The 19775-nt window shown below is 41.8% G+C and overlaps 1 protein-coding gene across 2 annotated transcripts in view; it reads right to left on the reverse strand.

The window, feature by feature from the left end:
- Positions 1-19775, reverse strand: part of ATM (ATM serine/threonine kinase) — a 213738-nt gene that overhangs the window by 134462 nt on the left and 59501 nt on the right. For both annotated transcript variants that reach the window (XM_040340578.1, XM_040340577.1), the window contains exons 16-23: positions 17134-17223; positions 9119-9287; positions 5502-5698; positions 3961-4043; positions 3734-3889; positions 3580-3655; positions 1452-1582; positions 1208-1307 (exon numbers count right to left, since the gene is read on the reverse strand). In XM_040340578.1, coding sequence (XP_040196512.1) covers positions 1208-1307; positions 1452-1582; positions 3580-3655; positions 3734-3889; positions 3961-4043; positions 5502-5698; positions 9119-9287; positions 17134-17223 — 1002 coding nt within the window. The remainder of the gene's footprint in view (positions 1-1207; positions 1308-1451; positions 1583-3579; positions 3656-3733; positions 3890-3960; positions 4044-5501; positions 5699-9118; positions 9288-17133; positions 17224-19775) is intronic.

Genomic DNA, 19775 nt, shown 5'->3' on the forward strand with positions numbered 1-19775 from the left:
CCACCCCCCAGAACATACCGGTCAGCGCTTTCAACCATTGGCTGACAGCGCTGATGGGGTGCCAATCAGCAGACATTTTTCAGTCGTACCCCTTCAACAGAAGCCAGCCGAATGGCCAGCTTCTGTTGGACCAGCTGCCGTACACATGGGCCAAATTCGTCCAGTTTCTGTTAAACTGACTGACGCAGCCCGATATTCAGCCCTTCAGGTTAGGAGGAAAAAATAAAAAGTTTTCAAGTGCACTTATTCTTTAATTAACACCTATTGGAGGCAAATCATCCCTTTCAACTAATGTATACTTAAAGTGTTACTAAACCCAGGACCCTGCATTCACGATATCTGGTCTCCCACAGTACACAGAACATGGAAATGTAATTATTTTAGTAAACATAAACTGCTAAATACCCTTTCTCATCAGCAGTATATAGCAGTCTTGTGACTTCTATCAGTGTCTGGTTAAAGCTAGTAGGATGAGTTTTCATTCTCCCCTGATTGTTCTATGAGGCTGCATGACTCCCGACCCTCTGTCTGCCCTGTGCTGATAACATGCAGCCTCCCAAGAAAAAAACTCACTAGCAATACACACCAAACTGAGCATGTGCAGCTTGACCCCCCTAGCCTCTGTACTATCAGGAGATGGATTGGGGACAGTGGAAGAAGAGGAGGGTCAGAGAAGACTGGATCATACAGCATTTTTACACAGTGCAGAGGATTAACCCCTTAGGTTCCACCAGGAGTATAAGAAGCATACTTTACTGCATATACACACTGATTTTACTGATGTGGGTTTAGTAACACTTTAAAGCTAAACATGTTTTTTCTTATAATTAAAGTTTGTTTGTTTTTTGCCACCATGGACACATTTGAGCGCTTTCCCATAATTATTGTAGTCACGAAAGGAACAGAGGAAATTTTTCTAAAGTGAAAAAAATCCCCCTTTACACAGTTCTAACCAGAAAAAGGTTTCCTAGTTAAAAAATTACTCCTCTAGTGTTTTTCTGAAGACAAGTGAACATTTTTAATTATTCTCAGTCACAGTGACAATGGTAACCAGGACAAATGGAGCCATTGAAAAAACACAGACAACAATAAAAACCCAACAGGGTTTCTAACTCCTCATTGCTCATTGGGGGTTCTCTTGACCAGAATTATGAAACACAGTATTGCTTATTAAAAAAAGCAGCATGAAAAAAAGGTGCATTATTACCAAGTAACTCATGCCTTCTTGCACTTTCATGTAAACATTTTTAAATGCCGCCTTCTGCAACTTCAGGGGAAGTGCTTGAGATCTTGTGTCTTGAAATAGTCTAGAAATGACAGATGAATTAGATGATGATATGAATCCATCTAATGCAATAATAACCGTACAATATTATCCATTATTATTTCACGGTACAGAGTGCTGGTTCTGTTTCTGTAACGTAACATTATATTTAAGAGAGTTTTGTTACCTGTTTGTAGACTGAGCAGCGAGCAGGCGAACCTGATGATGTGCATCTGCAAGGAATTGAGAAAAGGCATCTTGCACAGAAATATCGGCCCCTCCTACATTAAGAATGGCCCACTTACCCTGGGGATCAACCTGGGGAAAACAGAAAACAAGTATTGTGGTTTATAATGAATTTACCTGCAAAAAAAAAAACTAAATAAAAATAGATTTTGGGGTTTTATTATGAACCAGAATTCAAATAGCGAAGACTTCCTGTCTTATAGGGAATATCTAGAAATGAACCACTTCCCGACGGCCGTACGACTTTATACGGCCGCAGGGTGGTTGTAATTTTCTGACTCGCCGTCTTTTTACGGCCTCCGCTCCTCCTGGCCACTGGGGGGGCGTGAGCCCACCGCATCACTGAGATGCCGATGCGCGTGCCTGGTGGCCGCGATGTCCGCCAGGCACCCGCGATCGGCGGTTACAGAGACAAGGACGTGGATCTGTGTGTGTAAACATACAGATCCACGTCCTGTCAGGGAGAGAGGAGACCGATCTGTGTCCCTTGTACATAGGGACACAGATCGGTCACCTCCCCCAGTCAGTCCCCTTCCTCCACAGTTAGTAATACAAGGCAGGGTACACATTTAACCCCTCCCTCACCCCCTAGTGTTACCCCCTTCAATGCCAGTCACATTTATACAGTAATTAGTGCATATTTATAGCACTGATCGCAGTATAAGGGTCCTTTCACACGTGCGGACCGTTCGTCCGTTTTTTCATACGTCCGTTTACGGACTGCAATGCTTTCCAATGGGATAGCGTACGTTAGCGGATGAGCATCCGCTAACGTCCGTTAACATCCGTCTCCGTTAAGCTCCGTTTTTTTGAACGGAAGAAAACCCTATTTTTCTTCCGTTAAAAAAAAAACGGAACGGACGAAAAACGGATGTTAGCGGACGATCCGTTTAACATCCGATCCGCTAACATCCGTTTTTCATCAAAATATGTAATACAAATAAAGTTCTAACAAAAAAAAAAAACGGATGAAAAACGGATCAACTGATCTAAAAAACGGTCCGCACGTGTGAAAGGACCCTAAATGTGAATAGTGCCTAAAATGTGTCAAGTGTGTCCGATGTGTCTGCCATAATGTCGCAGTCCCAATAAAAATCGCAGATTGCCGCCATTACTAGTAAAAACAAAAAAAAAATATTCTGTCCCCTATTTTGTAGGCGCTATAACTTTTGCGCAAACCAGTCGCTTATTGCGGATTTTTTATTTATTTTTTACCAACAATATGTAGAATACGTATCGGCCTAGACTGAGAAAGAAAAAAAAATTAAAAAAAACTTGAGCTATTTATTATAGCAACAAGTAAAAAATATTATTATTTTTTTCAAAATTGTCGCTCTATTTTTGTTTATAGCGCAAAAATAAAAACCGCAGAGGTGATCAAATACCACCAAAAGAAAGCTCTATTTGTGGGAAAAAAGGACGTCAATTTTGTTTGGGAGCCACGTCGCACGACCGCGCAATTGTCAGTTAAAGCAACGCAGTGCCAAATCGCAAAAAGTCCTCTGGTCAGAAAGGGGGTATATGTGCCCAATAATCAAGTGGTTAAAAAAAAAAAAATATGTAAAACAAGTAACTATGATGTAGTTTCTGATCTGTTTTTTTTTTAATGCTAGCAGCATAAGAATTTAAAAATAAATTAATAAATCAACATTGATTGGAAGAGTGAAGTTCCACTTTCAGCTTGTTCAATTAACTTGTGACAATAAAACTCAGCAGCCGATTGGTTACATTGCAAAGCTCCACCAGATTCTGTGCGCACCAGTATTAGTAAATCTCCCTCAGTGTGAAACAAGACATGGCAAGTCAGTAATGAGGAAAACAGAAATTGCAGAAAGCCAAGGATAATAATGGTGAATCGTCTCTTGCCTCCGTTTTCATATTTTTTTTTTTTTAGGTATAATTTGTTCATTTCAGGCGATCTTTAGGGCAAATAGGACAAAGTGACGATCATATAAAGGACCCCATTGATGGTCTGCCAATTTCTATCTCCCAGAGCTAATCAACATCAACCAGATCTCAGATGACTGCAAAGAAAAATCTGGATGTGAAATGACTTGACACAAGTGTACCTCAATGAATGTTCTCAAACAGTTCACAAGGGCCAATCGCACTAGTGCAGTGTGTTTTCCTTCCTTAGTCAGATGCCTGAATGACAAAAATAAGTATTAAAAACAAGCAGAACATGCTTCAAGCTTTATGCCTATGAAAAACAAATCTATGTACCAGAAGCCCTGTATGACACTTAGCAACTGTCCTTCAGCATCACACTTCTCATCGGTTTCATCCTGGTCTTGTCCCAGACACTGCACAACTGGGAGGAGGCTTTTCAAAATGGCGGCGCACACTTCCTGGTCTCGTCGGTAGGATAAGCAAACGTCACTGTAAAGAACAGAGGGTGAGACACCGACACCATGCATGAAGTCGCAGGAAAAGGCAGAGAACATACTTACGGGACAGGCTTTAGCAGCATGATAATGTCGTCCATTGGCAGAGGAACATCTTTCACAGGAAGGTCATTTAGTAGTTGTAAGTACTACAAGAGTAAGGAACAAAACTGTAAAATACATCAATCAATACAAGAAGAATAAAGAGAGTCAATGTGTCTAATCACAGACAGGTCAGTTATCAGACAGATTAGAATGTAATTTCTTTAGAACTGCTCTTTGTATGAGAATAAAAATAAATAATAAAATGATTCCTAGCTTCAACACACACTGAACAGACATGAATAAACGATCCAACTGTTTGAAGATTGCACTTTAGGATTGTTCGTGCTCATTATAGAACCACTTTGGGTGGGGAGACCCCAAGATACTCCAAGCCAGCCTTCCAGTTGGACAAAAATAGCCAGCTTGCAAATACCGTAAAATTGCAGGCAGAGTAGGTTTGTTATCTAGCAACTTGGTTTCTGCATGACTGACTGACATAAACCATGCCCACAATAAAGCGAAGACTCCTATTTAATAGTCCACTGGGAGAAACTTCATCATTCTACCATCCAATATAGTCACATCTTATGGTGGCCACGCAGGCTTCAATTTAATGTGCTATTTGATCAAAATGAGGAAGTCACCTGATCTGTGACGCACCGCGCTGGGAGAAGCCAGATGACCTCACTTCCTGACACGGCCAAGACTGGAAGTCCTGCTTTGTACTTTCTTGGAAGAGCGTGGTGCTGATGACAGTGTTTTTTATATGCAAGTTATTACTTTAAAAAAAAAAAAAATTTAACCACTTCCTGAAAAGCTCACGTACATACAAGTCGGCAGGTTGGCAGCCCTGCGCAAAACGTACAGGTATGTCGGCTCCTTTAAGAGCCTTAGCAGGCAAGCGTGCCTAGCGGTCGTGATCATCGTCGGCCACCCGCGTTCCCGGACACGAGAGACAGAACGGGGGGGATCTGTGTGTGTAAACACACAAATTCCAGTTCTGTCAGGAGAGGAGAGACTGATTGTGTGTTCCTATTAGTTAGTCTAGTCCAGTGGTTCTCACAAATCCCGGTTCTGTCAGGAGAGGAGAGACTGATCGTGTGTTCCTATTAGTTAGTCTAGTCCAGTGACTCTCAAGTACCCCCAACAGGCCATGTTTTGGGAACTTCACTTAGATAAAATAGCTCTTATGAATACCATGTCACTGATATTGATTTAAAGCAGCTGTACAAAGTAAAGGAAAACCTGAAAACATGGCCCGTTGTGGGTACTTGAAAACTGGGGTTGAGAAACGTGGGTCTAGTCACTCCCACCCCCCCCCCCAGTTAGAACACACACTGAGGGAACACATTTAACCCCTCGATCGCCCCTAAGTGTTAACCCCTTCCCCTTTGGTGCAAACAATTAATATTGTATGCTTATCGATAATGTAATGTAAATTATATCTGTGTTTTAAAAAATTCAATAAAAACAAATTGAAAATAAACAAACCAATCAATATACGCTTATATCGATTTTTTTTATTGCTTACGTTTACTTGGCACTAATATTATTTATCTTACCACACGAAGATGAAGAGGCTTGCTAGTGTCCAGTGAGGTATCAATAAGGTTGAGGAGTTTTCTTCGTATGTCAGAAGGTCTGAAATTGACTGATCGATTGACAGCAGCTGATGCACAGAAACACAGGAACTGCAGGGCCTGCATCAAAACCATCTCTTGTTTGCTGGGGTGATCCTCTGACAAAGGGCTCACTGCGCCTACAGAGAAAACATAAGTGTTATATCCTCACACCCAGACTATTAGTAATACAGACCTAATCAAGACACTGCTTTACTTCAGGCGATTGTTGCCCAAGGAAACAATGCCTTATTAACTACTCAGAGAGAGTACAAGGCTAAAACACAAAAATAAGCAGTCAATATGTAAGTTAAAGAAAACTATTAGTGCATGACCAGCTTACGGCCGGCCATACACAGAGCAAATTTACTTTCCTGAAACAGTGGGTTACAGGAAAGAAATTAGCTTGATTCCCCCATCAACACAGTTAGTGTTGATGTAGGAATCCCTCCTGCTGAGCAATTGTCTTCTCCCGGCGTGGAAAAACAGTGATTAATCGCTAGCGCCTATAGCAGCTGCTAGCGAAAATGGCAAGAGAATCTGGCAGGCTGGTTGTACCCAAGTTGATCACTTGATCAACTTGGTACATTCAGCCTACCCATTAACAGTTTGAATCTCGGTCGGTTCAGCATTGGATCCATGCATGTCCAGCCTAAGGGTAAGGACACAGCTGAGTGAAGAGTGAGTGTCTGTGCATTGGGGACCTAGCAGAGAGACAGCAACATTCTGAAAGTGGTTGGATTAGAGATGTGGTGGTGCATACCCTTCCCTCGTACATTCACATCTGATGACATAACCTATTTTACAACACAGAACCAAAGCAATTTAAAGCCGTATTAAACCCAAAAGCAAACATTTATTATATTGCAACTTATTACTTCTTACATGTGATATCTGCATTTGTTTTCTCTTGTAGGCTTTCTTTCTGCTACATTGCATTTTCATCTGGTGATCTGGTCAGTAGGTCTGTTGTTTTAAAAAAAAAAAACAAGCTCTCTGCCATACATCAGGCAATTCAGATTATCTGAATTGCCTGATGTATGATCAGCTACAGGGCACCCTACTAATAACATACATTTTGTCTAAAGATCCATACAGCTTTGAATGAGACTAGCAGTACGGAGTTGGGAACCATTTCTTACACTTAATCTGTGTTAAGACATTTTTCTGGCAAGGATTTGACTGACATGATAGGTCAGTTGATTTACTAAAGAGGATGTTTCCTTTTCAAAGTGAATGTTCTTTACGCTTAGTAAACATTCCAACACTGCATTCACTTCAATCAACTAAGCATGTCCTAGCAAAAATCCATGTTTGTTTTTTTTCCCCCCATTTACATTACATATGATTGGCTATTCTAAGTAAAACATGTTCAACCCATTTACGAACACTCACTTTGCTGAGCAGCCGATTACTAAATTAACTTCATTAATTTAATTAAAATTGACTATTTTTAGGGTTGAAAATGTATTAATTGGTAGTGTAACAAACACAAAAAAACAACGTCCAGTGTTACATACTAGTGACAATCGCAAGCGAACATTTGTAATGAGTCAGCCCAATGGCTATCACCCAAAAATGTACTATTTTTAATGCTGCTAACATAGCGGGAAGATAGACAGGAAGATATATTATACTGACCATCTTTCTTATTTTTACATTTCTTTTGTTTCTTCCTGATTTCTGTCTTAGGCCAAAATGATGTCATACATCCCAGGAGTCTTCATGGCCATTTTTACCCTTTAAACTGGAGGAGGGGCTTTCTCAACTAGGCACATCCTCCTGCCTACATGCTTTAGCTGAGGGCAGATGAATTTCAGTAAGTAAAATCAATCATCTGCCCTTACTGAAGATGGCCACAGCTGGAAATGCTAAGAGGGGGGTTCTATTTTTTTTAACCCCTTAACGCCCGCCGCACGACTATTTACGTCCACAGAATGGCACGTACAGGCAGAAGGACGTATATATACACGTCCTTGCCTTCTAGCGGGTGGGGGGTTCGATCGGGACCCCCTCCGCTGCGGGCGGATTCCCTCGGGGAGCGATCCGGGACGACGGCGCGGCTATTCGTTTATAGCCGCTCCCCGGAGCTGAACAGGGAGAGCCGTATGTAAACACGGCTTTCCCGTGCTTCACTGTGGCGGCACATCGATCGAGTGATCCTTTTTATAAGGGAGACTCGATCGATGACGTCAGTCCTACAGCCACACCCCCCTACAGTTGTAAACACACACTAGGTGAACCCCAACTCCTACAGCGCCCCCTGTGGTTAACTCTCAAACTGCAACTGTCATTTTCACAATAAACAATGCAATTTAAATGCATTTTTTGCTGTGAAAATGACAATGGTCCCAAAAATGTGTCAAAATTGTCCGAAGTGTCCGCCATAATGTCGCAGTCACAAAAAAAATCGCTGATCGCCGCCATTAGTAGTAAAAAAAAAATAATAATAATGCAATAAAACTATCCCCTATTTTGTAAACGCTATAAATTTTGCGCAAACCAATCGATAAACGCTTATTGCGATTTTTTTTACCAAAAATAGGTAGAAGAATACGTATCGGCCTAAACTGAGGAAAACATTTTTTTTTATATATATATGTTTTTGGGGGATATTTATTATAGCAAAAAGTAAAAAATATTGCATTTTTTTCAAAATTGTCGCTCTATTTTTGTTTATAGCGCAAAAACTAAAAACCGCAGCGGCGATCAAATACCACCAAAAGAAAGCTCTATTTGTGGGGAAAAAAGGACGCCAATTTTGTTTGGGAGCCACGTCGCACGACCGCGCAATTGTCTGTTAAAGCGACGCAGTGCCGAATCGCAAAACCTGGCCTGGGCATTTAGCTGTCTAAAGGTCCGGGGCTTAAGTGGTTAAAGTGATTTATCTACAAAATAAGACTGAGACAAAGCCTATTTGAAAAAATGTGGAACCCCTGGCTTTCTTTGGATGGACGTACTCCTGATCCTTCACTTTTCTCTTCTTTTTCCTGTCTTCTTTCCCATTCCTGCTTATCATACTATTCTTTTTCTTTAACTGCAAGTTGTATATTGTGGTCGAGACGCCCATCCCGACTTATGGTAATTTGTTTACCATTAGTAATACATTACTGTAAAGAGAATGATGTGGTCTCATGACCCTACAAACGCTTGTGACATCATTGGTTGCCTATTGTGCATAAGGCCCAAGCGGCAGGTTGCCGTTTTATAGTAAAGTTTAGAAGAAAAAAAATGTAGTTGCACTTGCTCAATCGACGTTTATCCTTTGGTTTGCCTTAAATAACAATGAATTAAACAGCGTTTTCAGTTTGTGGTGGTTTAATACAGTTTAGGCCCGCTTTAGTAAACAGTAAACCCATTTTGAGGTCTTTGTCTTTTTTAAGAAAGAAACTACCGGTAAGTATTTCAGCACAAAAGGTAAAGATAAATGTAAAAATAGTTGATTCTTGCCTATGGTTTCTTATATGAATAAAAGTATCTACAGCCTCTGTGTTCAAGGTCTACCCCACTGGACTACAAATCTGCCATACAATTAACCTGGATCTGGTTAATTTACTTACCAGTGACATTTTGAAATTCTCCAAAGTCTGCGCTTTCTGTAGCTTCAGGAGAAGAATGATCATCAATAAGATCTACAGCACCTTGGTCTTCCGTATCCATTCTTGTTTCTATGTCACCATCCATAATATCAATCTCCATGGCTTCCACTGTACTGCTGCTGCTTGCAATCTGAAATTGCACAGAGACGTTAAAACATTATATAGTACATTAACAAGGGGGGGGGGGGTACGTTGGGACTTTAAATGGGGTAATAGCTTAATTACCTCCATCCCTAATAATTATATAATAAAAAAGGAGAGAGCGGGACTTTAAATGAAGCATGTGCGGGGAACAGATTACAATGGGTTGGGGGAAAATAATATATCTGGAATAGGTTATAAGTTAATTATTTTAATACTTTTACATAATGCATCGTACATGACTATATTGCATTATTGAATAAATTTGATAAACATATACACTTCACAGACTTGGTTGGGGAAAAGGTTACTTTCGGCAGTGACCCAGGTGTACAAACAAGAAGTACAATGAAATATATTGCAATAAATACATATTGAAGCATGAAGATGGTAGCTCTACGCGTTTCGCGACTAATGGTCGCTCGTCAGGAGCAGGCATGCATTGCATTTTATATCTGTAACGACATAAGCACATTTCAGGTTGATCCAGGACATACATCATTTGAAGGGCCAAAAAGAATTCAAGGTCCCAGATGGTACTCACCAGGTAGCTAAGTGCTGCCGACACTGGAGTGAAGCCCCTACCGTGGACTGTGGCAGGACGCTATAGGACAACAAGCCCCCCAAGGGGGGGTTGCCATCCGGGGCCCTGGGGGCCTTCGGGCCCCTGGGGACCTCAAAAAAAAAATTGGCCCTTTAATAAAAAAATATATATATTTTTTAAAAATAAAAAAAGGGGAGTTGCCACCTTTTTTTTTTTTTTAAAGGGGGTTGCCATCCGGGCCCCTTACAGGTGTACTGCCTGTACCCCCCTGATGGCGGCCCTGCCTACTACTATCCATCATGACTTTCCACATCTGGTTGGTCTGGGTAATTCTTAATTTTTTGCACAGGTTCCCCGGTGTTGTTCCTGGCTCAGGGTGTTGCGTACTTCCGGCCCCCTGCGGGGTTTGCTCCAATCTGGGGGCTGCGACGCGCACTGCCTACGCTCTGCGTCCCGTGCTGCTCTGACGCACGGACGTATGGGTGGGCACTGCGTGTCGACGTCACGCTCTCCAGCGCCTTACACGGATCTTGCTTTCCGTGTGGCGTCTTGGTGTGTCATCCACGTGGGGCTACGGGAGGTATGCAGCGCCAATCTACAAGGCAGGTCTTCCTTATTGGTTAAGCGCCTCCCCTCTCCTCCCCCTCGGGTGCGTGGCGTTGGCGGGAAACTTTGGATGGTGGTCCCTAAAATAAGGGCGTTTCCCACGTTTGCTGCAGGCATTTGGCTTTTCACATGCCACAGACTCACATGCAGCACACTTGAACTTCTCAGGTACCTCTTTTGTTTCCCCCACTCAGCACGTTCACCTATTCCCATTGTCTCCACCTCCCAGCCTTAGTTTAAAGTTCTCCTTCCCCCATTGCCAACACCTTCATATCTCATTTACATTTAGTTTATTCCCCTCTTTTTATTTACAGTCATCACCATTCACTGACTTCTGTCCATACATCACCTTTGCTTGATGCCTGTGCAACCTGGGTGCGTCCTGTTTGGGGGCTTATTGTCCTATAGCGTCCTGCCACAGTCCCCGGTAGGAGACTGGTTGGGGCTTCGATCCAGTGCCGGTAGCACTTGGCTACCTGGTGAGTACCATCTGGTACCTTGAATTGTTCTTGGCCCTTCAAATGACGTATGTCCTGGATCAACCTGAAATGTGCTTATGTCGTTACAGATATAAAATGCAATGTATGCCTGCTCCTGACGAGCGACCATTAGTCGCGAAATGCGTAGAGCTACCATCTTCATGCTTCAATATGTATTTATTGCAATATATTTAATTGTACTTCTTGTTTGTACACCTGGGTCACTGCCGAAAATAACCTTTTCCCCAAACAAGTCTGTGAAGTGTATATGTTTATCAAATTTCTTCAATAATGCAATATAGTCATGTACGATGCATTATGTGAAAGTATTAAAATAATTAACTTATAACCTATTCCAGATATATTATTTTCCCCCCAACCCATTGTAATCTGTTTCCCGCACATGCTTCATTTAAAGTCTGGCTCTCTCCTTTTTTATTATATATTATATAGTACAATATATAAGAAAATTGCAGGTAAAAATGTGCATTTATTATTTTTCTCCTCGGGAGTGCAATGTGCAGGCTCCTGCACATTCTCCCTTCAGCTTTCTGTCTGTACCTCTTTATGAGCGTTCATTTAGAAAGCTGGAGAATGTATGAATGGACTACAAGCTGATTAGCCCGCTCAAAGTCTATTCGACAACTACAAGCCATCTGCTGCGGTGGCAGACGGGACTTGTACTTTATTCATAAAAAGATTAATTAAAGAAAATGGTAATCCTAATAATGTACAATTCCAGGGGCGTGGTTTGGACATTGCCAAGAAATGCAAGGCCAAGACCCCTCATAAAATAATGCACAACTCCAATTCCCAAAAAGTTGGGATGCCGTGTAAAATCTACAAAAAGAAGGCAATGATTTGCACATCTTATAAACCCATATTTTATTCGCAATAGAGCATAGAAAGCATAAAAAAAAATTAAGATTACAAAACGTACCATTTTAGTAAAATAAAAATGGTCATTTTAAAATTGGTGGCAGCAACACATCTCAAAAAAGTTGGGACAGGGCACCAAGAGCTGGCGACGTAAGTGGCACAAACAAGGAAGAGTCGGAAAAAAACTAATTGGGTTTATTGTTAGGTCAGTAACACGGTTGGGTAAAAAAGAGCATTTGAGAGAGTCAGTGGGGTTTATTTACTAAAGGCAAATCCACTTTGCACTACAAGTGCACTTGGAAGTGCAGTCGTTGTAGCTCTGAAGGGGACATTCAAGGAAAATAAAAAATATAATTTTTGCTTGCACATTATTGGATGATAAAATCAGCAGAGCTTCCCCTTATTTCAGATCTTCCCCTCAGATCTACAGCGACTGCACTTCCAAGTGCACTTGTAGTGCGAAGTGGATTTGCCTTTAGTAAATCAACCACAGTGTCCCAGAAGTAAAATAGGGCAAAGGTTCAGCAATCTGGAAAGCTGCTTCTAAAATTTCTCAAACTATTTCAGAATCATTTAAAAAATATATATTTGCGCTGTCAAAATTGTGATAAAGTGACAAAATCTTTCCTCAATATAATATCGGAGGATATAAACTATTAGACTCCATCACATAAACTATTAGACTCCATCTGAAACACATTACATATGTTGATAAAAGTGTCCAAACACCAATTAATCCTTAAGTGACAAAAATATCTTCTTACCGGATATTAAAACCTTTCAAGGCCTATAAAACGCATTAGTGGGTATTCACCCCTCACTTCAGGTATAAGCCAGCTTAACTGTTCAGGTTGGTGGGGGGATGCCAATGATGCATAGAACGATCTCATAGGAGCCTCAGACCCAATCAGGCAGTAAACCAGAAGGAAAAGGAAATAAACTCATTGTGCAGCATTCAATTAAAAGCACAAGAGTTTATTTGCAAATCTACTTATAGCAAAGATAAGTTACACAGGCATATCGGAAAAATATCAGACACACTCAACGAATGCAAAGACGTCACCGCTATTCTTAGCCTTACATATGTTTTGTTCAATAGAGCATCTTCTGTGAGGCAGTAGGGGCAGCCCCTACTGCCTCACAGAAGAGGTTTTATTGAATGAAACTTACGTCAGGCAAGGCAAGGAATAGCGGTGATGTGGAGAGTGTCTGACAGATATTTTTCCGACATGCCTGATAATTTAGTGGTTCGGGCACGGACCAAGTAACAGTCTAGACCTTGAGTGGACTCTCTCCTGCCGCCGCTGTTAAAAGACACAGGTACAGCATTGCAGAGGGCAGGAGGAATGGCAGGGTGGACTCATCTTCTGTATGCACTTGTCTGCCGCCACTGCTCTTGTACTCTTGTACAGCAGAGAAGAGGGCGGGAGATACTGCAGGTCTACAGGGGAAGCAGGAGCTGCCCAACCTTTTATATTAACAAGTGGGTCACTAGCTTTTTAACAAGAAGAGTTGAGCAGCTCCTGCAGACATTCCGTGCCTCACGCCCTCCTCCCTGCTGTGAGTTCAACAGCAGCGACATGCAGGCAAATACATAAAGAAGAGGAGTCCACCCTGCCATTCCTCCTGCCCTCTGCAAAGCTGTGTTAAGGTATTACTGTAAAAATGAAGCAGGGGGGTCGAGCTGTGATATGAGGAGGTGGGGTTTTGAATATGAAATATGGGAGCTGTGATATGAAGGGTCTGATGTGAGCAGGGCTGTGGAGTCGGAGGAAATTTTGGGTACCTGGAGTCAGAGTCGGAGTCGGCAAACAATGCACCGACTCCGACTCCTACTAAATTTAGATTGGAATTAAAAAAAAAAAAAAGCAAGTTTAAATGTCCCAATTCACAAAAAGTTATAATTAATGACTTCTCTACTGTAAGAATAAAGACCAATGCATGCAGTGCCTCACGTAACCGCAAAACGAACACGTTAAGTGACCGTGAAGAAGCATGCTTTTCATGTGCTTCACTATATGGCACGCAACGCACAATTAGGAGCTGCAATACTTATACTTTCCATAGTGTTGTGTTCTGCTTTTACAGGGAACGCATGTTAGAGAACCAGTAAGTGTCCAAATAAAAAAATTCCAACAGGAGTTGTATAAAGCACTAAAAGAAGTTGAAAAGTATGATCGCTCATCAAAACTTACTGTTGAAGAAGCCATCCTCGTTTATCCAGAGATCGTTAGTGATGTGGCCAGAATAGTTACTGCAATGCCACCCACCCAAGTCAGTGTCGAAAGATTATTTTCAGCCCTAAAAATAATAAAGTCTGACTTAAGAGCCTCTATGAAAGAGGATCTGGCAGAGGCAATTCTCTTCCTTAGAACTCTACATTGAATTGATTTGCATTTGCTAAGCCTAGAACTACATTTCAAGATTAATATAAACCATTTCTAGGTTTTGCAGATTTTGTTTTTGGTTTATTATAGATAAGCGTTGTTTTTGTTCTAAAACAACCAAATAATGTGGTTTGTATTTTTGAACTGGTAAAGATCCTGTTCCTGATGTTTATGCCTGCTGCTACTATTCAGTCACTTGATTGGTTTTCATTGTGTTTGTCTTTTGCTTAAACTGTGCAATACAGTAGACTGTTGGCTTCCCAGCCAGTAGTCCTGTGGTAGGTTGCGTTTCTTTCACTCAAGGAATGTATAAAATACATTCGCATATTAATACAGAGGAGTCGGGGAGTCGGAACATTTATCTACCGACTCCACAGCCCTGGATGTGAGGAGGAAAGCTGTGATTGAAAGGGGGCTGTGAGTTAGTTGGTGGGGGTTATAATTGCAAGGGGGACTGACTGTGATGTAAAGGGGGTGGGGGTCTACGATTGCAGCAAAGGGGGCTGTGATGTAGGCAGGGCTGTAATTCTGGGGTGCTGTAATATAAGGGTGGCTCTGATTTGAAAGGGGGTTGTGATACAAGGGGACTCTGAGGTGAAAGAGGGGGCCGAGGACACTGATGTAAATTTGGCTGTGATGTAAAGGACCCGAGTTATTGAACCAAAATGAGAGTCGGACTGCTTCAGAAAGAAGATTTTACTAGCAGGACCTCTGTGAATTTTAATTCAGTACCCCTGACATAGAGCATCAAAAAAAAACATCTTCTATTTAGAAGTAATGTAAATTAGCACATGCAATTCATCATTTTCACGAGTTAGAACAGAGATAATGCAAGTATCAGATACAGTGTCTTGAAAATGTATTCTTACATTTGTTTTTGGTTGTAACATGACAAAGTGTGAACATTTCACGAGGATTTTATGTGATAGACCAACACAAAGTGGCACGTAATTGTGAAGTGGAAGGAAAATTCTAAATGGTTTTCCATTTTTTTTACAATTAAATATGTGAAAAGTGTGGCGTGCATTTGGATTCAACCAATTTGTAGAGCCCCCTTTCACTGCAATTACAGCTGCAAGCCTTTTTGGGGATGTCTCTACCAGCTTTGCACATCTAGAGTGAAATTTTTGCTCATTCTTCTTTGGAAAATAGCTCAAGCTCTGTCAGATTGGATGGAGAGCGTCTATGAACAGCAATTTTCAAGTCTTGCCACAGATTCTCAATTGGATTTAGGTCTGGACTTTGACTGGGCCATTCTAACACATGAATATGCTTTAATCTAAACCATTTCATTGTAGCTCTGGCTGTATGTTTAGGGTCGTTCTCCTGCTGGAAGGTGAACCTCGCCCTAGTCTCAAGTCTTTTGCAGACTAACAGGTTTTCTTCTAAGAATGCCCTGTATTTGGCTCCATCTCCCCATCCACTCGGACCAGCTTCCCTGTCCCTGCTGAAGAAAAGCATCCCTACAACATGATGCTGCCACCACCATGTTTCATGGTGGGGATGGTGTATTCAGGGTAACTTGCAGTGTTGGTTTTCCGCCACACATATCGTTTTCCTTTTATACCCCTTTCACACTGAGGCGCTTTGCAGGAGCTATAGAGCTAAAAATAGCGCCTGCAAAGCGCCCTAAAACAGCGGCTCATTCACTCCAGTGTAAAAGCCCGAGGGCTTTCACACTGGAGCAGTGCGCTGGCAGGGCATCAGAAAAAGTCCTGCCAGCAGCTTCTTTGGAGCGCATTAGGAGCAGTAAACTCACCGCTCCTAAAGCACCCCTGCCCATTGAAATCAATAGGCAGCGCCGCCAAACTGCCTGCAAAGCGCGATTTGAACCCTTTTTTGGCCGCTAGCGGGGGTTAAAAGCGACCCGCAAGCTGGCGAAAAGTGCCGCAAAAAGGAAGGTAAAGCTCTGGTAAAAATAGTGGCGTTTTACCGCCGACGCCCGGGCGCTTTCAGTTTGAAGGCAGGCTTAGGCCAAACAGTTCAATTTGGGTCTGACCAAAGCACTTTCTTCCACATATTTGCCGTGTCCCCCACAGGGCTTTTCGCAAATTGCAAATGGGACTTCTTAAGGCTTCATGATGCAGTTTGTGGACTAAGGTTCTCTAACAAACCTATGAGGGCTTCACAGAACAGTTGTATCTATACTGAGATTAAAACTACACACAGGTGGCCTCTAATTACTAATTAGGTGACTTCTGAAGGCAATTGGTTCCACTAGATTTTAGTTAAGGGTATCAGAGTGAGGCCGGGTTCACACTTGTCCGACAAACGCTCCGACATTAGGAGCTCATGTCGCATGGCGTGTGAAAAATCAATGTTTCCCTATGAGAGCTGTCTTAACTGGTCCGACACAAGTCGGTCCGACTTTGAAAACGCTCCCTGTACTACTTTGGTCCGACATTGATCCTACTTCAGCCCATTGAATATCATTGAAGTAGGACCAAAGTAGGAGCCTTGTTACAGCAGCAGTAAAAAGAATTTATCTCAGTCTGGGATTGTTTTGATTGGTCAAAGAACAATTCAGACTATCACAAAGTCGGATCAAAGTAGTATGCTGTTCATGAAAGTCGGATGGATGTAGGATCAATGTAGGACCAATGTAGGACAGATGTTGCAGAGCAAAGTAGGATGAAAGTTGTACTGCTGTCGTGTAGTATAGTGTGAACCCAGCCTAAAGGGGGCTGAATACAAATTACAAATGCATGCCACACTTTCACATATTTATTTGTAAAAAAAATAAAAAATAAAAAAACATTTATCATTTTTTTCCCTCGTTACAATTATGTGCCACTTTGTGTTGGTCTATCACATAAAATCCTAATAAAATACATTTACAGTTTTGTAACCTGACAAAATTTGGAAAATTTCAAGGGGTATGAATACTTTTTCAAGGCACTGTACATGTGCACAATAACACAGAAATCAATTCCGGCTTACCAAATTTCTAGAAATATCACACAAATCATTTAACATCCTTGATGTAAAAAGACGAAGGAATAAATCTGAAAAACAATGAGCTGGACGAGACTGCAAAGAAAGCGAGAAATGAAAGAATTAAATTAGTAAGCTCATTGTTGCCGGGTAGAAATCACTGCCAAATATGCGTCATTCATTTGCTGCACAAGAAATCTAGATATATGCGGGGGCATGTAAAATCTAATCAGAAAGATAGAACAAGGTTATATAATTCAGGGATTGAATGAGACAATATATATTATGTCTGACTAGAAGCAAATTCTGAAGTGTGCCGAGACAATATCGATCCATACTAGGTTCTCTATGCCAGTCAGGTGAACTGAACAATCAGAACCGCCCATCGCTTTTCACACACAATTACAGCAGACTGCACATCATTTTTAATCCTTTTTTTATTTATAAGTTAGGCTGGGTATACACTAGTAAAATTTCATTCAACATTTTAAGAATGTTTGTTTGTTTTTCTAATCATTAGTGGTGCCAAAAATCGACACTCATTTTCAACCGCAGTGTTGAGAAAATGTTCTTGAATGTATGAATTTTAACAGTGTATGTGGTTTAGTTTGCCAAGTTTCACTCATTCCAACAATGAATGTTGAAAGAAAAACGTAATTTAAAAGTAGTACAAGATCTCATTTACCGTATTTATCGGGGTATTGCGCACTCCGGCGTATAGCGCGCACCCCTAATTTTGACCCTAAAATCCTGTAAAAAAAACATTTTATTACATTTTACTACTTACAGTTTTGGTGTCTTGCCCGGCATCCATCGGAGGCCTCGTCCGGTCCGGCGTCCGTCTGCGGCCTTGGTGGTGTCCTCCCGGCTTCTCCCGCGCTGTCTTCATGTCGAATCCCCGCTTCCTGCGATTAGTTTGAAGCCTCCACCGACGTATACCGAGCGCAGTACACTCGGGTATATTCGGCCAGGCTCGGCTTCTTACGCATAAACGTCACAGAGCGTGACTACGAGTGAAGCCGAGCCTGGCCGAATGTACCCGAGTGTACTGCACTCGGTATATGTCGGCGCAGGCATTCAAACACGGCGCGGGTATCGGCGTATATTGCGCACCCACGATTTTCAGGGCAAAAAAGTGCGCGATATACGCCGATAAATACGGTAAATGTATTGAGAATTTTCGTACAAAAAAACTTTCCTAAGTACTAGTGTTTACCCCAGTTTCCCTTATTTTTCTTGAAGACAGACAAGTCAATGTGATGCTAACACTTTAAAAAAAAAGTTAAAGAACGTGGACTGTGGGTAAAAATATTCTATCAGTCGCCTGATCCTCTGAAGGAAGTAAAAGCCTTCAAATAAAAATATGTCAATAGTTAACTAAGACTGTCATTAAAAAGAGTTATTACATATAGAATTGCTACAGAATTTTGTGATTTAAATTAATTTAAAAGTGATATTAAAAGATTTGTTATTAAAAAACAAAACAAAAAAAAAACACTTCTACTAACCTGCTCTGTGCAGTGAATTTGCACAGAGCAGCCCGACCCTCCTCTCCACGGGTCACCTGCCAGCTCTTCAGGCTCCTCCCTCCTGCCCCCATGCAAGCAGCTTGCAATGGCGGCACTTGAGCAGGCTCATTCCCGAGCCACGGCTCTGCGTGTCCATTGACACACAGAGACATGGGTCAGCCCAGCCCCCTTTCTCTCCTTATTGGCTCACTGGCTGCGATTGCCGTTTGGCTCCCGCTGCTGTCTTAACCAATGAGGGAGTGTCCCTGGTAGAGCCGAGGCTCTCATGCAAAGCGCTGGAAGAAGATCAGGCAAGTATGGGGGGTAAAAAACCTTGAGCGTTTACAACTACCTTAAAAACCCAGAACTCTGCAATTACACATGATTTTATATTGCTGACAAAAGCACAAATTGTTTTCCGTGCAACCCTAGCAGTTTGTAAACATAGTTACTAAGAACCCATACCCCGCTGCTCACGTGACTAGCTCATCGTCTTCCTCAAAAACATTAAGGATGAATTACTATGGGAGTTGAAAATCTTTTTCACAATAAATTGTGATAATATTGACAAAGCAGCAGTAAACCTATAGGTAAGCAGTAAAAGCTTACCTGAAGGTAAAAATAAAAAAAGTTTACTACCGCTTTAAGTGATACAATCATGTGAAAAGCAAATTCCCGTCTACCGTATTTTCCGGCGTATAAGACGACCTTTTACGCCTTAATTACACTGCCAGAGAGCGGGGGTCGTCTTATACGCCAGGTACAGTTGGATTCGAGGTGCAGATACCGCTGCCAGATGGATCTGAAGCCCGCCGGGTGCTCGGTAATACTGTTGTATACAGTATGCGCCGTTCAGCCAATACCGGCGGGCGATGCACTCTGCTGAAAACAGAGCTTGTTAGGCCTGCTCGGATTGGAGCGGCGTGGGCTGATGATGTCACAGCCTCTGCCAATCCGAGCAGGCTTTGCATTTATCAACAGATTAATAAAATGCATTGCCTGCCGTGATTGGCTCAGCGGTGCACACTGTATTCTGCAGTGTTACTATTGCCTGGCACTACTGTACTGTACCAGTAATGTACTTGTGATAAGACTGCAACCGTTTAAAGCAGATTTAAGAAGGTGATAAAGACCTGGAGT

Source organism: Rana temporaria, chromosome 2 (genome assembly GCF_905171775.1).
Source record: "Rana temporaria chromosome 2, aRanTem1.1, whole genome shotgun sequence".
In the NCBI taxonomy this organism is placed as follows: domain Eukaryota; kingdom Metazoa; phylum Chordata; class Amphibia; order Anura; family Ranidae; genus Rana; species Rana temporaria.